This window comes from Lemur catta, chromosome 19 (genome assembly GCF_020740605.2).
Source record: "Lemur catta isolate mLemCat1 chromosome 19, mLemCat1.pri, whole genome shotgun sequence".
In the NCBI taxonomy this organism is placed as follows: Eukaryota; Metazoa; Chordata; class Mammalia; order Primates; family Lemuridae; genus Lemur; species Lemur catta.
In genome coordinates, this window is record NC_059146.1 from 31140619 (window position 1) to 31164031 (window position 23413).

Consider the following 23413-nt stretch of genomic DNA (forward strand, 5'->3'; position numbering starts at 1 on the left):
TGGCCTTCCGCCACTGGACTACATTTCCCAGAGTCACAGCTTCCGAACACAGCTCCATTTTCGTTTGCTCGCGAGATTTGCGGGTCTCGTGTCGGAAAAGGCCGCTTCTGCGGAGGAGTTTGGCTCCGCACCGCTGGGCTGGCGAGCTCGAAATCGGGCTTGGAACCCTGGCGCCAGATCGTGGACCCTGAACTGCCCCTCTGTTGAGGTGAAAGTGTCCATAGTGCCAGAGCGGAAATGTATGGAGGGAGCGTCGCTGGAATGACGTACGTGGCCGTATCTCCAGTTTGGTGTGCGTGCTACAGCCTGCCTGGTATTGGTGACTCTATGGAAGACTGGGCGTGTGCAACTGTGGTTTTGTGCACGATGAGCGTTTGTGTGAGTGCGAGTTGTTTGTGACCGTGTCGTGTGCTTACCTGATCGGGGATGTACTTATGTGACTGTGATTGTGTATGAACCGCGTGTATAATTGGGACTTGCTTGTGACTACGAAAGTAAACCGCAACTATACACGCAGTACATATGTTATGACAGGGTGTTTGCATGTGCTTGCGTCACTTTCAGGTTGTGCATGTGCCTGATACCAAGTGACTGGTATTTGCCTGTGAATTTGACATCTATGACAGTGTTGCTGTGACACGGTGTTTGGTGTTACACGCTTGTTTCCTTGACCTTGTACTTGGTTTTATGACTCTCTGGGTGACTGTGTGCGCGTGCCATGTGTGTGACTGTGGGGTTGTGTGTGTCGTTTTCATGACTGTGAAGAGGGTACAAGTGCTGCTGTCCGAAAGGTGTTTTCCACAGTATGTGTGTCTCTGACAAGGTGCTTGGATTTGATTGTATGCCTTGTGCTTGGATTTTGTTTAAGACTAACAGTGTAACATAACTTGGTGATTGTGACTTTGGCTGTGTTACTGTGGAAATGTGATTGTGTGTGACATTGTGTGGTCATTTGTATATTTTATACACTGTGACCTTATGGGAGTTAGTGGGGTACAGGGGTAAAATTTCATTTTAATATTTCAGGGGTTCATTCTGGGGCTGAGTCTGCCAATGGATCATAAATCCCGTGTGGCTTTGTGGGCTCCTTTGAGGACTTAAGGACTTGACTTCTTTCTGTTTTGACCACAGTGGCCACCCATTCACACATGGCCTGTATTGCTTCATTTCTGCATCCATCCTCGGTTTACCTTGGGAGTTGTAGTTTAAGTTCATTGCTGCCTCCTGATGTCCTCTAATTTGCTTCCAGGTATCCTTAAGGGGATTGGATGCAAGGAAGTGGCAAACAGGAATTAAGTTAGAAATTTGAGCCCCTGAGTAAAAAATAGGAGTTATTTCCGAGCCACAGAAATGGTCTTGAGATGAGAATTTTAGGGCTGATAGTACCTTCAAAATAGGACACTGGAAATGTAATGGTATTCCAGGAGTGGGAATATTCCAGAGGGAGTGCTTTAGGAACCAGCTACACAGTTCAGAACCTGTAGCACTCTACCGTAGGGCCATGTCTCCAGTGGACAGCTTTGAATCCAGAAATAAATTCTAGCCCAAGACAGCTGTGGCGTTGGCCCTTCTTTCTGATACAGAGGTGCAGGACTGTTCCAGTTTCCTTCTGACTTTTTATATTAAATGAGGGGTAGGTTAAAAGAGTACAGGAAGAGGGTATGTTCTAATTTAGAGTATGCCCGAAGAAAGGCCTAGTATCTCATTCCATTTTCTTTTTCTGAGAGTAGCTTCCAGAGGAAAAAATGGCTGTTGTTAAACATTCAATAGCAAAGTTCGAGGTAAGTATTTCCTCTTTGTTTCCTGAAATGCCTTTACTTTTTTAGGACACAGCAATCTTTGTTTTCTTTTTGAAATTTCCTACCTAAGCCTTCTCAATTGATGGGAGGGGCAAGGCAATCTTTTGTAGGTTGGGAGCAAGGAAAACATGCAGTTGTGATGGATGCTTCCCAATAGGAAGAATGGATTTGAAACTCATGGATTTCAAAAGGAGAGTGCTATTGTGTTTTTGCTGACACAGCAACATTGTGGTTTGTTTGTTTTTATTTTTTTAGCTTTTTATTGAAATTTTCAAATGTACACAAAAATATAATGAACTATCATGTGCCCAACTCAAAAGTTATCACTTTCCAATCTTGTTTCATTTATTCTGACTTCAGTTCAAAATCCTAATTTTTCTTTTGATTTCTTCTTTGATTTATGGGTTATTTTATGTGTGTTATTTTGTTTTCAAATATCTTGAGGATCTTCCAGAGATCTTTTATTAATGACTTCTGATTTCATTCCATTGTGTTTATAGAATACACTTTGTATGACTTGAATCCTTTTAAGTTTATTAAGATTTGTTTTATGACCCAGAATTTGGTACATCTTAGTAAATTTTCCATGTGCACTTGGAAAGACTATATTCTGCTGTTGTTGGGTGGAATGTTCTATAAATGTCAACTAGGTCAGGGAAGTTGATAGTGGTGTTTAAATCTTCTATACCTTTACTGATTTTCTATTTGTTGGATTTCTCTCTTTCTCCTTGTAGTTTCTATCAGTTTCTGCTTCGTGTATTTTAAAGCTCTGTTATTAGGTACAGAGTATTAGAGTTTATGTCCTTCTGATGAATTGACCCCTTTATCATTAGGAAATAGTCTTCTTTATCCTTGGTAATAGTAATTGCTGTGAACATCTACTTTGCCTGATATTTCATGTAGGCACTCCAGCTTTCTTTTCATTAGTGTTGGCATTGTGTGTCTTTTTAAAATCCTTTTATTTTTAACCTATTGTGTTTTGATATTTCAAGTGCATTTCTTGTAGGCAGCATATTGTAGGTCTTGTATTTTTATCTAATTTGGTAATTTCCATCTTTTAATTAGTGTGATTATTGATATGGTTTGGTTCACATCCATCCTCTTGCTATTTGTTTTATATATGTCCCATCTGTTGTTTCTTTTTCTCTCTTTTCTGCCTTCTTTTAGAAATTGAGAAAGACAAAGTTTCAAAATAACAATATCAATCATATAAATACAGAAAAACAATCAAGACCTCTTGGGGTTTAATAGGATATAACCCACTAGGGATCTATAATCAAATTATTGTGTTTTTAATACAGTAAAATAACACCTCTCATATGGTTAAGCTACTAACTTGAGGCACAGGCTCATTTGTTTCATCTTGCTTTCCACATTTCCACGAAAGGGATTGCTTTTCCTTCCAGTTTGATTTAATTTTGTTTTAAAATTACATAATACATTTACGTATTTCCAAAATCAAAGCTATAGAACAGAGCAAACTTGGAGTAGTATCCTTTCCTGTCCCTTCCACTCTTTTCTTTCTTCCCTTTATAGATATATAGATAACTACCTGTACTTCTCTTTTTTTCTTCTATTTTTCTTTTAAATGATATATATGTTTATGTATGTGTTTTTGTGTATGTATGTGTGCAATTTTTATTCTCTCCATTCTTTTTTTTTCCCTTAAAGATGAGGTCTTGCTCTGTCTCCCAGGCTAGAGTACAGGGGCGAACTTATGGGCTCAAGCGATCCTCTTGCCTCAGCCTCCTGAGTAGCTAGAACTACAGGTGTGTGTCACCATACCTGGCTTATTCTCTCCATTGTTAATTAAAAGGGAGCACTCTGTGTATACCATTCTGTAGTTTCTATTTTCATTTTCACACATCTCATATATCCTGGAGATCACTCTATAGAAGCCTATAGAGATCTTCCTCATTTCCTTTTAGAGCTGTATGTTCTATTGTGTGGGTGTAATAGTCTGTTTAACCAGTGTCCAATGGGTGGGTATTTGTTTTTCTCCAGTGTTTTACCATTACATAATGCAGTTATCAATAACTGTGTATATAGTTTCTATTTGTGGAAGTTTATCTCTGGGGCAAATTTGTAGAAGTGGCTTACTTTTAGTTTATTTTAGTGCTTTTGACATAAGTTCTACATGAACCTCTGAGTAACATGGAATTAATTTGATAATACTTTATAAATTTTTGTGTATCTACGTTCATGGAGGATATTGACCTGTAATTTTTGTTTTTGTAATATCTTTGTCAGGTTTTTAGTATCATAGTTATTCGGCCTCAAAATGTAGAAGGCAGTGCTTCTTCCTTTTTCTATTTTGTGAAAAAGTTTGTGAAAGGATAGTATAATGTCTGCCTTAAATGTTGATAAAGTTTACTGGTAAAGCCAGCTGAGCCTTCTCTGTGGGCAGTTTTTGTTTGTTTGTTTTTACTACAAATTCAATTTCTTTAATATTTATGGGGTAATTTATGTTTTCTGTTTCTTCCTGTGTGACTTTTGGCAATTTTTGTTTTAGGGAATTTGTCTATATCATTCAGATGGCCAAATTTATTGGCATAGAATTGTTATCTGTTGGGAGCGGTCTCTGATTACGGGTGAGCACATAGCCAATAGAATCATTGCTGGGAGCCTTGTCAGGGCCCTCTACCAATCACTTCCCACCACGACTACCTGCAATGGTATATAAGCCCACTGTCCTTCCTGTTCGGGGTCTCTTGCCATGTAACTAGACTAGATGCCTCATTAAACTGCTGTTGGAAGAACTCCAGTTTGTTGCGTTGTCCTTGCAGGCGAGTGCGGCGCGACAGTTATCCTTTTTAATACCTATAAAATTTGTAGTCCAATGTTGTATTGGTAATTTTTTTTCTTCATAAACTTGCTCGGGGGTTATAAATTATATTAATCTTTTGAAAGAACTAATTTTTTTAATTTGTTGATATTTTCTATTATAATTTATTTTGTATTGTGAATTTTGTGCTTATTTTCCTTATTTGTTTTCTTCTTACTTTAAGCTTCATTTGCTCCTCTTCTTCCAGTTTCTTAAGGTCGGAGCCTAAATCATTTTTCTAAAATAAACATTTAGAACTATAAATTTTCCTCTAAATACTGCTTTTGCTGCAGTCCTCAAAATTTGATGTGCATTTCCATAGGCACTCAGTTCAACATATTTTCTAATGTCTTTTGTGATTTGTTCTCTGACCCATGGGTTATTTAGAAGTGTGTTTAATTTCCAAATATTTGGGTATTCCTCTAAACCTCTTGTTATTAGTTTCTAATTTAACAATATATGGACAAAGAGCAGAGAATGTACTCTGTATGATTCAGTTTTTAAATAGTTTTTTTTTTTTTTTTTTGAGACAGAGTCTCACTCTGTTGCCCAGGCTAGAGTGCCGTGGCGTCAGCCTAGCTCACAGCAACCTCAAACGCCTGGGCTCAAGCGATCCTCCTGCCTCAGCCTCCCGAGTAGCTGGGACTACAGGCATGCGCCACCATGCTGCCTGGCTAATTTTTTCTATATATATTTTTAGTTTTCCAGCTAATTTCTTTCTGTTTTTCTTTCAGTAAGAAGAGGGGGAGGGGTCTTGCTTTTGCTCAGGCTGGTCTTGAACTCCTGAGCTCAAACCATCCGCCTGCCTTGGCCTCCCAGAGTGCTAGGATTATAGGCCTGAGACACCGTGCCCGGCCTAAATACTTAATGACACTTATTTTATGACTCAGCATCTGGTTTATTTTGATGACCTTTACATGTGCAGTTGTTAGTGAAGAGTCTGTCTCCTGCCAAAATCCTATGTGTTAGCTCTTGAACTTCACCAGCAGCAACCCTGGCAGGCCACACAGGGGAAAGTTGGCCTCCCCACAACTGACTTAGTGCACATCCAGTGCATTGTAGTCTCCAAAAGGAGTTGCAGTCCAGGACTCAGGCCTCCCACACCAGCCATGCTTTTATGTATATTTACATTCCTAGCCCAGGTACCTCCATTGGGAGGCCTCTTCATCAGACACCTCTGCCAAGACATCCTTATTTAGGAAGGTGGAGGGAATACCTTGAAGACAATTCTTCTCTACTCTGACTTACTATTCAGTAGTTTTCTACTCCTAGCCCTTCCCTCATCTTCCTGTCTCCTGCTCCCAATCCATAAAATAACAGGAGCCTTTTGTTCTGTGTTCCCTCAGCAGTGAGGTGATTTCCCACGTCTGCACTGATCCACCTGACGTTGTGCTGTTCTATGCGGGGAAGCGAAACAGTGGAGGACTCAGCGCTTTCTCTAGGTTAGCCTCTTAGGTTAAGTGATAAGTCATTAAACGCTTGTTGCAGCTCAGTGCTCTCCAGCTCAGTTCAGCTGTTGAGAATTGGGTGTGGTATTCTATATGTATATCAGTTAGGTCAAGGTACTTGATATAGTGGTGTATAACTCCTCTATATTGTTACTGATTTTTCTGTCTACTTGTTCTATCAATTACTGAGCAAAAAGATGTTAAAATTTCCAACTCTGTGGGTTTCTGTCTTTTTTCTTCAATTCTGTTAATTTTTGCTTCATATATTTTGAAGCTTTATTGTTAAATCTGTACATATTTTGGATTGCTGTGTCTTCTTGATGAATCGATCCTCTGTCTCTTGTACTAATTTCTCTGTATCTTGAAGTCTATTTTGTCTTATGTTACTATAGACACACAAGCTTACTTATGCTTAGTATTTGTATGGTATATTTTTCTTACCATTTACTTTCAACCCATCTATGTCTTTACATTTTAAGTGTGTTTCTTGTAAAGAGCATATCATTGGAACTTGTCACTGCCTTTTTATTGGAATGGTGGGACTATTATTAATATAATTTAGTTTAAGCACTGCCACGGAGGGGAGCATACATATATGTCTTTTAAGAAGAACTTGGCACTTTTTGGAGTTTAGGGTATTTAAATTTCTTTGCGTCCTCAGCTCTCTGATGAATTTAAATGAAATTATGATGTTTTCATCTTATCTGAATTATGTTTAGGTTGTTAGGATGGGCACAATTATCTATTGCAGATTTCTACATGTGGAAGAAGTGGAATTTTCAATTAAATATTTATTGAGGGCCTATATCAGTGATTCTCTGCAGGGGCAGTGATTCTCCCCAGGATAGTTTGGAAATATATCTGGGTACTTTTGGATGTTAAAATAACTGGGTTGAAGGTAAAGTCTCCTGGCTTTTGAAGTACTGAGATCATAGATCTAGATTAGAGGTTACCCAGATTTTTCTATAAAGGGCTAAGCAGTAAATATTTTGGGCTTTGTGGGTTACATGGTCTCTGTTGCAGCTAGTCATTTCTGCTGCCATAGTGTAAAAGTACCCAAAGGCAATATATAAATTAAGGAGTATAGATGTGTTCCAATAAAATCTTATTTTCAAACATAATTGGTGGACAGTAGTTTACCAACTTCTGATCTAGTTGACCACCAGTGCATAACAAAGAATTGATTGTGACTTGCAAAATGAGGACCATAGCTGGAAAGAATGTGTTCATATTATCTGGGTCTAGAACTTCACACATAAATCATTTTTTGCATGATTTTTTCAAATTGATGAATTTATCTATTTTCCTGTTATTGGGTGGTTTTACTATTATTATAGGTGCATCTTCCAGGAATGCAGCTGTGGCTTGATTGAGAAAAGATTATACTTTGTTTAAATACTGAAGTATTTTTAACCGTTTCAAAAAGTCACAGTACTGATAGCAAAACTAATTGCAATATTTGACTTGCCAATTAGCAATACTTACAGAAACCTTCATTTGTAGATAATGTATTTCTGTTTATTCTACACATACACATGAACAGAAACACACAAATATATGTAGCCTTTATTTCAAAATGTCAAATATAAACAAAAGGTATCAACAATATTTAGTTGAATATGGCCATTTTATAAATCTCAATTTGTTCATTATAAATACTAAGCATAAGCATTTAATTATTTGTACCTTCTAATGTAGTTGTGTATGATCATTAATATATTGAAATAGTAAGTTGTTCAGTAGCTCCATTTTTGACATCTATATATCATACTATCTATGGGTTTCATTTCTTTTTGTATATAGAGAGCATTGAGTTTGACTGGGATAAGAACCACCACCTCTATTCTATCCCCCTTAGTATGTGTTTTGGGTTGGGAGCAAGAGAAAGGAGGAAGAATGCAATAAAGATAATTCTAACTTCATCATTTGTTGCTGTGCAAAAAGCCTGATCTCATGGTTCTGTTTTCTCCTCCTCATCGCTCCCTTCTCCTACTCCGCTTCTCTAAGATAGGAACCCAGAAGAAGACTGATCATTTCTTGCAGCTCTAAACATCATGGCTCAGGTGAATTGATGTATCTTTGTGCCCCTTTCAGTTACTTTTTTATAGGGTATGTGTGTGTTTGTATTCCCTATTCCTGAAGCTTCTTTCCTAACTGACTACACTCAGGAATGTGCTCCCCAGTTTATCCTATTCTTATAAATGATAGTGTCTTTCTCTAGTGTGTCTTTCCTATCTAACCTATATTCACATGCTTACTTAACAATCTATTCAGCATCTATGGCTAGGAACACTGATGTACCAAAAGCAGATTTCTCTGATGTTATAAGATAGAAAAGGATGGCACCACACATAAAAAAATTTTTTAACTTCTCTTTAGACCTAAGTTTTCCAGTTAGACAAGATTGGAGTTGGTCTTGACTACGCTCATTCTCAATATGTGGCAAGAGCTATGCTTTATGAGCTTTTAAGATTAGGAACATGATTAACAACTGAATAGAGAGAGATCAGAGATCTTCCCTATGAATGCATGATTGAGGAATACCAATCGTATGGATCATTTTGAGATTCAACATTATGTGCTGATCTTGAATGTGTAAGTTTGGATTATCTTTTCCACATTTCTATTGCTTAGAACAAGGAAAAGTTATATTTATGAGTGATGAATAGTAACGAGAAAGATCATCATTCACCTGCATGGGTTGTTGAGAATTACAAACTCTGAGAACTAACAAATACCTGTGAGATTTTTGTATAACCCAAAATAGCTAAATATGAACACTTATTAAGTCAGATATGTTCATTAGAAGAAGCTATATTAAATATTTACTAAATTATTAGTGACAAAGAAAATGCTTATGATGTAATATAGTACTCTGATATAATGAATCTAAGCCTTCAATAAACTCTTTAATTTTATGCAAGTATTGTTTTATAACATTTTATACAAAAATTTTCCCAATTATTTTTCTTACTCCTTAAATAGAGAAGAAAGGGAAACTTACATTTATTGAGATGTATGATATACAACACACATATTGTACAGGATGCTTATGTATGCTATTTCTTTTAACTGGGGCATTCCATTTACTTTATTATTCCAGACTTATCTGTATAATGAGATGTTCTATATGCAAAAAATATCTATAGCAATGGAACTAATCACGAACATGTTTGTACTTCCCACATTGTTTGCTCTGTTGCTTCCTTTGTGGGCTATTCCCCATCATTTCCCCCTCCATTGAAAAAATATTTTATTTCCACAACTAATATTTTGCTTGTTATTTCAGAGATCAGTGATGTTCAGGGATGTTGCTATTGACTTCTCTCAGGAAGAGTGGGAATGTCTGGACTCTGTTCAAAGGGATTTATATAGAGATGTGATGTTGGAGAACTACAGCAACTTGGTATCACTAGGTAAGGATATCTGCCCTTCATATTTTGGGGTCTACCTTTGGAATGACTGGTTTCTCTGCTGTTATTTTAAAGATGCTTTTTAAGTAATTAACTGAATTTCTTATTCTTAAAGGAATGGTTTGAAATTACTGGAAGCAGACATAGTTTCATAGGGCACCTTTATCTTCTCCATCCTTCAAAAAGCCTTAATGCTTGTTTATAATACCTGTCTTCCTACCATCTTCCTTGATGATCAAGGGACTAGATTTGAATTCTGAGACACTTGGAATATTGTCAGAAAAAACAGGCTGTACATTGCTACACTTTAGATCTGCTGAAGGAACTCTAAATAATTTACAGGCCCAGTCATAAATTTTAAACATAGATGCAGAAATGTATGGTTTTTCTGATCAGAAGAGCTTATATCATTTGTAGAGTGAATAGGAGTGGATCAATGCATTTCACTAATAACTCAAATCCATAAACACAATCCATTACGTAACAAACAAATACATTTGCTTATATATACTTGGTAGTTGAATATATTAAGAATTTTACATTGAATGAATATGCTAGAATCATCTTTTATTGGAAAATAGCAGATGATTAACCTGTGATTGTCTAAGAAATTATTGGGTTTTTTTCCTGGAGTATTTTAACAAGGGATAGAACCTGTATCAGTTAAAATTTTAATGAGTGATTTTCGCACTTAGATGATCACTTTATTCGTTGTATGCCTCATATCACTGGAACATAACTGTCTCTTGATACTTCATTCCTTTTTTCTTCTGAAAGCTTTAGGAAGTTATTGATTGGTATACTCCCCTGTGGGATCCACGTTGTGTGAGAAAAAAGACCTATGACTTGAGAAGGAAAGCAAGGGCTTTTCAGCAGGATCTCCCTAAGGAATCCCACCTAATCCCTACTTCTTTTCCCTGTTGGTTTTTTATTATAATTCTTCTCACTTTCAAAGGAGGAATGTCTTCTCCACTCACAGAGAATGACCTGTCTCTCCCTCTGAGACATACTTTTGGTTTGCATTAAATGTTGTGTGTGAGATTTAAAAAAAAAAGAACAAAGGAGGAATGGCTTTTCCTTTTCCCCAGTGACAGTGCTTTTACATAAACTTGGAAGTCAATTCCTTTGCAGACTGTTTGGCTTTTAAAAATTTAGACTGATATCATTGTCTCCATTCTTTAAAATATGTTCATTTATTCAAAATATATTTATTGAGGGTCTGTTCTGTGCCAAGGACTATAGTAAACATTGGAGAAACGATGATCTCTTAGATGATGTTCCTAATGTATTGAAACTTAAATTCTTACAGGAGAAATACAAAATAAGGAAACAAAAATATATGTATATGTATGTGCATGTATATAAATATAATAATAACAGGTATGATAAGCAGTATGAATAAAGGTAAAGAAGGGTAGGCAAAGAATAATGGGGAGTGGGAGTAGCCTGTTTTATATACGTAGATTTTAGAATAGCCTTTCTAAAAAGGTAATATTTGAACAAAGATTTCACTAAAGTAAGGCCATGAATTAGGCCATTATCTGGGGTACCAGTATTCTAGGCAGATGAAGTAGTACATGTCAAGGCCTTGGGGTGGGCATTAACTTTGTAGGAGGAATAGAAAAACATTATGTTTAGAGAAAAGTGAATAATAGAATAATAAGAAATATGGAGAGAGAATTAAAAAAAAAAGGACTTGAAATTTTATTCTCTAAGGTGGTGCCCTCTGACTCCTGTCTGAAGCAGATGCAGATTTTCTCCAGAGGAAAGTAAGAGGCCTTTAGAATTCTCACAAATTAAGATCAACAAAAGGTGAGCTCACAAAGATCATCAAACCCACAGGAAATAGGTCACAGATGAGTGATAGATAATTTGAAGCAGCAACATATTACATGGCAAAAATCTGTATTATTGGAATGATTAGATGTAGATATAAACTATTGGTGAAATCTTTAAAGAATAAAAAAATTAAATCACAAAAATGACAATAGATTTTCATAAAGGAACAGATTTGAAAGAGAATGAAATACATTTTTTTCTATTCTTTTTTAAAAATAATCATTGAAAGATTGACACATTTGGCTGTATGAAAATTATTCTATTTATCAAAAGACATCATAAAGACAGTAAAAGACAAGCCATGAATTGAGTGAAGATAAATCAATGCATACAGGCAACAATGGAATGAGTGTCCAGAATATAAAAAGCTTCTGCAGATTGATAAGAAAAAGGTAAATAACAATATTGAAAAATCCAGTAAAAGATATTTATTTATAGGCAGTTCAAGGAAAAGGAAATGCAAATTAAAACCACAATAATATAATTATTTCACATGCAGTAGATTGGCAAAATTTAAGAAGGTTGACAATGCCAAGCATTCCCAACATTTAGAGGCAGAAGTGCTCTCTACCTTGCTATTCATAATAGCCAAAAAATGGTTAACAACCCAAATGTCCATCATCTCATGAAGGGATCAATAAAATTTGGTATATTCTTACAATGGAATATTATTCAGCAATAAAAAGGAATGAAACTCTGATACATGCTACAACATGAATGAACCTTAAAGTGAAAAGAAACCAGACACGAAAGGCTACATATTGTATGACTGCATTTATATGAAATGTCATCAGTAGGCAAATCTATAGAGACAGAAAGGTAACTGGTTACCCAGCACCAGGGATCGGGGAGGGAGGGGCAGGAAGGGAGAATGGGGAGTCGGGAAATGGAAGTGACTACTAATAGGCACAGACAGCATTTCTTTTGGGGTGATAAAATGTTAAAAAATTAGATTGTGGTGATTGTTGCACAACTCTCTGAATATATTAAAAGCCATTGAATTTTGTACTTTAAATGACTGAACTCTTAAGTATGTGAATTATATCTCATAGAGCTGCTTTTTTTATTTTTAGGTGGTCTGTGTATACCTTACTGATGGCAGTATCAATTGATATAATCACTTTGGAAAACAATATGGAAATGGTTTCCAAATTTGTATGTACTTTAGAAATAGCTGGGGTCTTTTTAAAAATTCCAGAGGCCAGGCACAGTGGCCCAGGCCTATAATCTAGCACCAGTCTGGGAGGCCGAGGCGGGAAGATTGCTTTAGCTCAGGAGTTCAAGACCAGCCTGAGCAACAGGAAGACCCCATCTCTACTAGAAAAATTAGCCGGGCGTTGTGGCACATGCCTGTAGTCCCAGCTACTTGGGAGGCTGAGGCAGGAGTATTGCTTCAGCCCAGGAATTTGAGGTTGGAGTGAGCTACGATGATGTCATTATATTCTACCCAGGATGACAGAGCAAAATTCTGTCTCAAAAAAAAAAAAGAGAAAAACAAAATTCCGGAGGCCAGGCCACACCTCAGACCAATTAAATCATAATCTCTGAGCATGGGATGCAAGTACCATTATTTTTTTTGAAAGTCCGCAAGTTCAAATATTTAGACATGTATGATAATCACTGTAATATGGTATTATCTGAGAATTTATTTTATTGAATTTGAAGGTTCACTTCATTTGTTATTACCAATATGCTTGGATTTATTTCTCATCTATTTTATGCTTTTTGTTTCCTCTTTTTATGTTCTAGGTCTTTTTTTATAATTGTCTTTCCTTAATCAGGATGGATACAGTCTTGTTTTGTTTTGTTTTTTGCAACTCCATTTTCCCCTTGCTTGTATATAAGATTAAAAGTATTAATATATAAAATCATACAGTATTTATATACTTTTAAAGATTATCTTTAAATTTTTATCACATGCACCTAATTCCTTTTAATGGAAATGAAGTTTTGTAATTTTTATTAATCATAATGTTTGAAAAATTACACATATTTAATGAATATTAGATATTTTAATGGATATTAAAACATTTATTTAAACCACATATAATTTTTGGTTTTCATTCTGCTTTTCAGAAGTCTTGGAATAAACTGTATGCCCTATCCACACCCCTAGGATTTCAAGGCCAACAAGTTGAAAAACACAGTTATAAAGGATAGTATCTCCCATGAAATAGATTGGTGACCATTGTGGGCAATGAGTTGAAGTTCTAAGGAGAGATGAGAAATTGACATCCCTATGTCAGATAACATATTCATTGTCACAGAATTCTTATCAGAAGTGTACGAGCAATGTGTAACTGTGCTCTCTTTTTATACTTTTACCAACAGTGGATATTATCACTTAAAAATATCATTGTCATTTTGTAGATAAAAAATGGAATAGCTTTTCTGACATTACTGGTGAATTTAAATATTTTGAGGGTATTTCTGCTTGTTTTGATACTTTAATTATTACCATTATTGCTTGTGTCACTTGACAGATACATACGTAATTTAGCAAAGGCAAAAATTCATGGCTGTCTTCCCCCAAGATAATATAAAGGATATTAGAATGCATTAACTTTGATAAATTTTTCCAATTTAATATGTTATTGTTGTCTGTATCTTAGAGTTCTGTTTAACCTCCAAAATGGGCATAATTTTTATTTCATAATGACAGTGTTTGCTTGTGGATTTATTCAGATGATTATCCTTTTATTTGCATGCTATTCTATCATACATTCCTTCTGGGATCATTCTATTTATCATGAAATACATTAGGAAGGCTAATTGTTAGTAAGTGCTCTAAGTTTTTATTTTTTTGTTGTTGTAAAGTAACCTTGTTTCACTGTCATTCTTGCCTAATTATTTAAGTGGGTATAAAATTCTATACTGTTATTTTTTTCATAGCACTCTGAAGATATTATTCCACTGTCTTCTGGCTTCTATTGTTGCTCTTGAGAAGTCTGACATCTGTTTCATTGTTGTTCCTTTTGTAAGTAATCTGTATTTTCTCTGGCTGCTTTTAAGATTTTTTTCATTAAGATTTTAATGTAATTGACTTTATTGTTTCATTTCTAGTTTTTATATTTTCCCTCTCTCTCAGATTTTTTTTTTTCAAAACTGGTCCCTTTTTCATTGTTTTTATCTTACATTTTCATGTATTTCCTGCAGTTATATTATGTGTCATACAATTCCAGTTTCTGGGGAACAGGTCTAACTTTGCTTTTTCTTGCATGCATGGGGGCCCTTGTGTAATGATGAATTATCCACAGCACATTTTTTTTCCTCCTTTTCATTGGGCGTCCAGGCCAAGACTGAGACATTTCTTGTTATTTTCCTTTTAGGTTGGATGGATTTTTTTTTCCTTTTTCTGAATTTTAGGCCTTGGATAGTTCCAATTTTATAGAGAAGTTTAGTCTTAATGCCTGCTCTTCTATGGGTGCAAGGCCTTGTCTCTTGAATTTTTCAGACCATTAAGATACAAACAGCTAGGAAATTAAAGTCAGCAAATATCTTGAGGGTAGCTGTAACTTCAGAGCATATTTACTGCTTTAGTTTCTGGTTCTTCATTTTAGCACCTCTGGATCTTCTAAGCTTGGTATACTTTTAAAAAGACATTGTCATATTTTATCCAACATTTATTGGTGTTTTTCAAGAAATCTGTTGCATAATTTACACATTAACAATATTGAATCCTTCTATTTTTGAACATGCTAAATCTTTCTTTTTATGCTCTCTGTAGAGTTTCATTGTTTTTTCTTAAAATGTCTTATACATTTCTTAAGCAGTTTCCTCAGTACTTCATAAATTTTGTTTATACTATGAATAGGAATATTGTTTTATAACATTTTCTAAATGGTTAATACTGATATATATGACCAAGTACTGATTTCTGTAAACTGGTGATAACCTTAAGGAACTAATGGTTTTTCAGGGGATAGTATTGTATTTCTAGGTAGACAGTTTTGCTGTCTACATACAATTTGTTGTCTCTTTTCTGTTTGGACCTTTTAGGAAAAAAACCTATATTTAGTAGGTCTTCTAGCACAATTTGAAAACAGTTTCATTTTTGAAACTTTATTGTCAGTGCTGCTAATGTTTAACTATTAAATATATTTCTATAGGCATCTGGTAAATACACTTAATTAGGTTAAGGAAGAGCCGTTCTGGTTTTAGAGAGTTTTCAATAAAAGGTCTTAAAGTATATTAATTTTTTTAAATTTCTTGAAAGGATTCTATTAATATTGTTTAAATTCTTCATGTGAGAAAATAGATTTTCTGATGTTGAACTATTCCTGCATTTGTGGCATAAACCTTATATGATCATGATGTGATACTACTTAAATACACAGCTAGTAGATCCTATGTTGCTAATATTTTGTTTTAAAAATTTCCCTGTTTGTTCATGAGATTGGCTTAGCTTTCCTAAGGTCTCTTTGTCCAATTTTGTTATGTGAGTTAATTTAACTTTATAAAATGACTAGGGTAGATTTCCATCTTTTTACATGTTCAACAATAGTCATGTATGGTTGGAATTATATATTCTTTAAGTGTTTGGATTATCTTTCCAATAATACCATCAGTCATTGGTATCTATTGCCTTGACCATTAGATACAATAGATACTATAGCAAACATATACAAATGACCATCAGTCATCAGTATCTATTGCCTTTTAGAAGCATAAACATTTAACTCAAATTTAAAATTTTTATGTAGTTATTGCTGTTCACACAGATATGTTGTCTTCACAGGTCATTATTTTTTTCATCTAGTTCTAATTTACTGTTGAGTTGTATATAGGTTTTTCTCATAAGCACTTTTTAAAAAAAGGTTTATTTTTAATTGACACATAATTGTACATATTTATGGGGTACAGTGTAATGTACATATATACATTGTGTAATGGTCAAATCAGGGTAATTAGCACATCTGTCACCTCAAATACTTGTTATTTCTTTGTGATTAGAACATTCAAAATCCTCTCTTCTTACTATTTTAAAGTACACATTATACTTTCATTGACTGTAGTCATCCTATTATGCAATAGAACAACAGAATTTATTCCTATCTAATTGTAACTTTGTATCCATTGACCAGTCTCTCTGCAGTCCCCTCACCACCGCCTCTAGTAACCACCATTCTATTCTCTACTTATATGAGATCAACTTTTTTAGGTTTGACATATGAATGAGATCATATGGTATTTGTCCTGTTGGCTTATTTCACTTAACATAATGTCCTCTGGATTCATCTATGTTGTCACAAATGACAGAATTTTGTTCATTTTTATGGCTGAATAATATTCCATTGTGCATGTATACCATGTTTTTAAAATCTATCTCCTGTTGGACACTTAGTTTGATTCCATATTGTGACTATTGTGAATAGTACTGCAATAAACATGGAAGTGTACATATCTCTTTGACATACTGATTTCATTTCCTTTGAATATGTGCCCAGTAATGGGATTGTTGGAGCATATCATAGTTCTATTTTTAATTTTTTGAGGAACCTCCATATTGTTTTCCATAACGGCTGTAGTAATTTATATTCCCACCAACAGTGTATAAGTTCCCCTTTATCCACATTGTTGCCAGTATTTGTTATTTTTTGTCTTTTTAATAGCCATTCTAACTGTGGTATGATGATATCACATTGTAGTTTTGATTGACATTTTCCTTGATGATTAGTGATGTTGAACATTTTTGTCATTTATCTGTTGGCCATTTGTATGTCTTCTTTTAAGAAATGTCTGTTCAGATCTTTTGACTAATTTTTAAAAATTTTCCTTTATCTGAACTTTAGGCTTTGAATAGTTCCTATTTTGTTAAGAGGTTTATTTCTAAACCATGCTCTTTTGTGAGCACAAGGTCTTATCTTGGAGTTTCTCAGACCATTAAGTTACAACCTTAGGCAATTGAAGCCAGCAGATGTCCTGAGGGTAGCTCAAATTTCAGAGCATGTTCACCTTTTTAGTTTCCGGTTTTCACTTCATTGAGGTCCCTCTGGACTTTTTTTTCTTTTTTTTAGGCTTGACTATACTTTTCAATGGATGTTTGCCATATTTAACCCAGCATTTATTGGTGTTCTTCAGGAAATCTGTTGCACCATTCACATTTCAAGTATATTCACCCACTATCACAGTCATAATATTTTTAACCTCTGAATTCTCTCATGCCTTTTTTTGTTGTCAACCCCTTCCGCCCTCACCAACCTATGAAAATTAATCAACTATTTTTCATCCCCATAGTTTTGCTTTTTCAAGAATGTCATATAAATGGAATCAAAATATGTAGCCTTTGGGGTCTGGCTCTTTTCACTTAACAAAATACATTTAAGATTTATCCATATTGATGCATGAGTCAATAGTTTCCTTCTATTGCTGGGTAGTGTTCCAGTGTCTAGAAGTACCAAAAGTTGATTCAGTCACCTTTGAGGGATATCTGGTTGTTCCCATTTGGGGCAGTTATGGATAAAGCTGCTATAATCTTTGGTGTACAGATGTTTCTGTGAACATCAGTATAATTACCTACTCATTTAACTACTGGATCAAATGCTAAATGTATGTTTGTTTAACTTTAAGAAACTACCAAACTTTTTGTGGTTGTACTCTTTTGTATTCCCAGCGGTGTATGAGACTTTTTGTGTTCTGTTCCTTGATCTGTCTTTCCAACTAAAATATTCTTTTTTATATAATTCCTAGAACTATATCACTTTAGACTCCTTCCCTTATACTAAATAATTGCTTTTTTCTTCTCCAACATCCCTAACATTCTGTAAGATTATAGAAACCTTTAATGTTTTATGTCTGTATTAATGCCTGGGAAATGATAAAGATATTCTTCTGGGATAAATACATAGAGTTGGCCTTAAATAGATGAGTAAATAGGAGACGACATAAGACAAAGGTAACTGTGAAGGATAGATAAGTAAGCAAAAACAACAGTATCTTGTTTGAAAAGTATAGAGAGAACTAAAGAACACAACCATGCCTAGTACCTGGGAAACAGTATGTAAGGGGCAAGGCATTTAGAGAGGTATATATATATGAATGCTATTTTGTTTCCATCCTTAAGGAAGTGATGAGGAAGCCCTAGATTGATGGTTTTGAGGCATCTACCCCTATGGTGGGAAAAGGTTAGATTACAAAGGGACAGCACAAGGGTATTTAAGAGTGATATAAGTGTAGTGATGTTGGATACATGACTTGAATCCTTATAGGTCTGTTTCTTTTTTATGTTCTGTGATTCAGCTGTCTTGTGCCTTCATTCACCTGGTTTTTACTGAGTTCTAGATATTGCAAAGAAAAATTGCAAAATAATTTTGAGGCCTTGGATGACATTATACATCTCCAATAAAGATTTAAGTTTGCTATGGCAAACAGTTTTAAATCACCTTAATCCAAATGTTTTTATTTGAGATGATTCAAAGGTGATTCTGGCTTCTGCTTCTCCCCAGGATGGTCTGCTGTTGCTCCCTTATTCCTCATTGTAGCCCTTAGGGTTCCCCGCCGAGAAAGTATGGAGAGTTTATGGCAGGCCCTGTTCTCCCATTACTGTTGCCCAACCTTGTGAAACAGTCCAAAACACTGTTTAGTTTTTTCTCCTCTTAATTGCCTTTCATAGAATTGTGAGACTTCCCTAAGAGGAAAAGTGGACCCATGTGTTGGACTCATTTCTTTGACTTTTCATGTTTTTCAAAGTTTAGTTCACCCAACTCTTTAATTATGTGTTAACTTTCCAATGCCTTCAGTCAGGTACCTTTTATAATTTGTCCAATCTGTATACTTGCTATCATCAGGAAGGTTAAATTACCTAAATTACCAGAAATGTATGTTTATGATTTAGGAACTGATAATTGAGACCTGAAAATGAGAAAGAGCAAGTTTGCACAGTCTCGTACAGAGTAGTCCCTGAATAACTGTAAGTTGAAAAAGGCCTTATGACTTTTTCAGAGTTGAAAGGAAGCTAGTTTGACAGATAATGAGCAAACCTGAGAAAGCTCATGGGGGGAATCAGACACATAGACAGGGACCAGACAATTGAGGGGGGTAAAGGTCAAAATAATGGAAGAATTTGGGTTTTATTCTGTTTCATCTGGAAACTATTAAAAAGTTTTAAGCAGATATTGCAAATCATGATCTGAATCTGAATCTCAATCAGTTGGTCGAATGTTAAAAGTAAAGATGTCCTTGCTCTATTTCTGTTTCACTTTTTCTGTTTCTGGTGTACTATCCGGACATCTACAATTATAAAAAGTTCCCCAGGGAGTTTTGATTCCCACCAAAGATTGAGAACTACTGACTTAAAATGTTTTCTTAATCTCTTCCCTTATCTTCTCAGGTGAATTTTCATTATTCTCTGATTTCTCAAGTGCTGTTTTTACATGCTAATATATGAGATGATTCTAAACTAATATATATTTTTTAAATTCTAAATAGGAACATTACTGCACCATGAAATCAGTTTAGTGGGTTTTGACTGGGTGTATGAGTGGGTGGATGTGTGAGAGAGACACAGAGATTTAGAAAACAGTAGAATAATGTAAAATAGAATAGAAAACAATAGATATTGGTTTTTGAAATTATATATACGTGTAGTAGGTTGTGATGTGAAAGGTAGGTATTATAGGTCATGTTAAACAATATTTTAAACATGTATGTATGCTTGTTATTTCTTAGGGGTAACATTTTCCTATTTTTTGTCTCTGCTATAGAAGTTGTATTTCTCCTCAATTTTTTTATGTTCTCTTATTTTTCAGACTTTCCTTTATGTTGTGCAAGTAAGGACTTATCTCCAAAAAAGGATCCTTATGAAACAGAATTATCCCAATGGGAAATGAGTGAAAGACTTGAAAACTGTAATCGTGAAGAGTCCAGTTTCAGAGATTATTTAGAAGTTAAAGGCAAGGTGCAGAAGCAACAAGAAAATCAGAAGGAATATTTGAGGCAACGGATGATCACATATGACAAAATGTCCATATTCAACCAACATACTTATTTATCTCAAAATCTGAGATGTCATTCTACTGAGAAACCCTATAAATGTAAGGAATGTGGGAAAGCTTTCAGACGAGCCTCACACCTAACTCAACATCAGAGTATTCATACTGGTGAAAAACCCTATGAATGTAAGCAATGTGGGAAGGCCTTTAGTCGTGATTCACAACTCAGTCTTCATCAGAGACTTCATACTGGTGAGAAACCCTATGCATGCAAGGAATGTGGGAGGGCCTTTACTCAAAGTTCACAACTTATTTTACATCATAGAATTCATACTGGTGAAAAACCATATAAGTGTGAAGAATGTGGGAAGGCCTTTATTCGCAGCTCACAACTGACCCGGCATCAAAAAGTCCATACTGGTGAGAAACCTTATGAATGTAAAGAATGTGGAAAGGCCTTTACTCAGAACTCACAGCTTACTTTGCACCAGAGACTTCACACAGGTGAGAAGCTCTATGAATGTAAAGAATGTAGAAAGGTCTTTACACAGCTTTCACAACTTGTTCTCCACAAGAGAATTCATACTGGTGAGAAACCCTATGAATGTAAGGAGTGTGGGAAAGCTTTTATTTGTGGCTCACAGCTTTCTCAACATCAGAAAATTCATAACGGGGAAAAACCATATGAATGTAAAGAATGTGGAAAGGCCTTTATTCGGGGCTCACTACTTATGCAACATCAGAGGATTCATACTGGTGAAAAACCATATAAATGTGAAGAATGTGGGAAGGCTTTTATCCGTGGTTCACAACTTACTCAACACCAGAGAATTCATACCAATGAAAAGCCCTATGAATGTAAAGAATGTGGAAAGACCTTTAGTCATGGTTCACAACTTACTCAACATCAGAGAATTCATACTGGTGAGAAACCCTATCAATGTAAGGAATGTGGAAAGGCCTTTAATCGTGGCTCACTCCTTACTCGACATCAGAGGATTCATACTGGTGAGAAACCTTATGAATGTAAAGAATGTGGAAAAACTTTTAGTCGTGGCTCAGAACTTACTCAACATGAGAGAATTCACACTGGGGAGAAACCCTATGAATGTAAGGAATGTGGGAAATCTTTTATTCGTGGCTCACAACTTACTCAACATCAAAGAATTCATACTGGTGAGAAGCCTTATGAATGTAAAGAATGTAGAATGGCCTTTACTCAGAGTTCACATCTTTCTCAACATCAGAGACTTCACACTGGTGAGAAGCCTTATGTATGTAATGAATGTGGGAAGGCCTTTGCTCGCGGTTTACTACTTATACAACATCAGAGAATTCATACTGGTGAGAAACCATTTCAGTGTAAGGACTGTGGGAAGGCCTTTATTCGTGGTTCACAACTGACACAACATCAACGAATTCACACTGGAGAAAAACCCTATGAATGCAAAGAGTGTGGAAAGGCCTTTAGTCATGGTTCTCAACTTACTCTACATCAGAGAATCCATACTGGTGAGAAGCCTTATGAATGCAAACACTGTAGGAAGGCCTTTACTCAGAGCTCACATCTTTCTCGACATCAGAGAATTCATACTGGTGAAAAACCATATCAATGTAAGGAATGTGGGAAGGCCTTTACTCGTGGTTCACAACTAATGCAACATCAGAGAATTCATATCAGTGAGAAATCGTTTGAATATAAGGAATGTGGGATAGACTTTAGTCGTGGCTCACAAGTTTATATGTGAAGGATATGATTCTTTGGGATCACTATAGAGAGCATTCTCTAGTCGCTCATCCCTTATCAACAAAGAATTATCACGAATGTAAACATAGGAGCACATTTGGCTCATACAGGTCAGCATCAGAGAATTTATATGGGAAAAAGAGAATGTTAATGTAATCCATGTAGAAAAGCCTATCATTATTGGAAAGCTATTAAACTTTATCAAATTAGAGAATAATTTTGTTAATATAGTAAATGTAGGAAGGCTGTTAACTATAGCAATTGTCTTTTTCAACACTCTCTTGTCTCTACCATTTGATTTTCATTCTTATATGTATCATAATTCTCTTCTTTGGTTAAATCATTCATAAGATAAACCTAAGAATAATACCTTTGTTATTTCACTCTTGGAAGTATTTTGTAAGTTATCACATGTAAGAGCTCTAAAAGCAGTGCCTTGGACATAACACAAATACTAGACACCATTTCCACTAGTGTTATTTTAGAGAATTTGCATGAGAGAAGAGCACTTATGAGTATAAAAAATGTCGAGAAATCTTTTATTAACAATTACCCCAGATGATTTGGATAGGGGGTGCGGTATGCTGTAATGAATGTGAGAAAGCTGTTATTGAAATCTCAACCCTTATGCTAAAAGAGCAAATTCATACTGTAAAGAAACCTTGTGGATTTCATCAATGGATTATTGAGCACAGCCATTAGAGAATTTGGGACAGGTATTATGTGATTGTCACAAAGTCCAAGATCCAAAGCCTAATCAATCTAGTGGGAAATTTTTTAAAACTTGAATGTACTGCTTTTTAAATAAACAGAAAATAAAAACTGGCATTACAGACTATTTTGCAATGGAAAATGAAAGTTTGTGTCAGAGACCTTTTTCCTTAAGCAATGTCTGTATTACCTTCCTTAGTAACAAAATTCTGGACTGAAAAACTATCTCAGCCTTCCTTGCAGGTCAGCAAGGTAGAAGTGGTATTTGTATTGAGTAGGACATTTAAGAAATCCATTTTTCCTATCTGCCTTTCTTTTTCCCATACCTACAATGTAGACATATAAGGTGAAGCTCTGATACTGTCATAGAGACTTTGAGGATGGTATATGGGTGTTACAGATTGTGGAACAACCATACTGGTTCTGGTCTGCTTGCCTCCTGTATTCATGTGAAATTAAACATCTTATTTGTTGATCCTATCATAGTGCTGTTATTGACAATAAACATTATTAATGATATAAAATTTGGTACTTAGAATTGAAGTGTTATGGGTAAAAGAAATCTTAAATATGGCATTGACTTATAGCCACTGACAATGAGATCTACCCAGTTCAGGCTAGATACCGAAAGGATCTTGTTTTTATTGGCAGGACATTTGGTCATTGCTTCTCATTATTATAAGTTAGGCTTTATGCCAGTTG

The 23413-nt window shown here is 35.2% G+C and overlaps 1 protein-coding gene across 7 annotated transcripts; it reads left to right on the forward strand.

Moving 5' to 3' along the window:
* Positions 1-61: 61 nt before the first annotated feature.
* On the forward strand, positions 62-23191 carry LOC123624396 (zinc finger protein 420). Of its 7 annotated transcripts, none has more exons than XM_045532137.1 (5): positions 62-266; positions 5970-6065; positions 8083-8134; positions 9361-9487; positions 20071-23191. In XM_045532137.1, the coding sequence occupies exons 3-5, from the start codon at positions 8126-8128 to the stop codon at positions 21999-22001; spliced, it is 2067 nt and encodes a 688-aa protein (XP_045388093.1). In that variant the 5' UTR covers positions 62-266; positions 5970-6065; positions 8083-8125; the 3' UTR covers positions 22002-23191. The 7 variants fall into 7 exon arrangements, with proteins under 7 accessions (XP_045388093.1, XP_045388094.1, XP_045388092.1 ...); XM_045532138.1 differs by having other exon boundaries at positions 5973-6065; XM_045532136.1 differs by lacking the exon at positions 62-266 and having other exon boundaries at positions 5451-6065; positions 8079-8134.
* Positions 23192-23413: the final 222 nt, after the last annotated feature.

What these genes read in the sequence shown, in the direction of transcription:
- LOC123624396 (XM_045532137.1), top strand. An exon ending in CAGCAACTTGGTATCACTAG is followed by an intron (nt 9,488 to 20,070) that starts GTAAGGATATCT and finishes CTTATTTTTCAG; the next exon opens with ACTTTCCTTTATGTTGTGCA.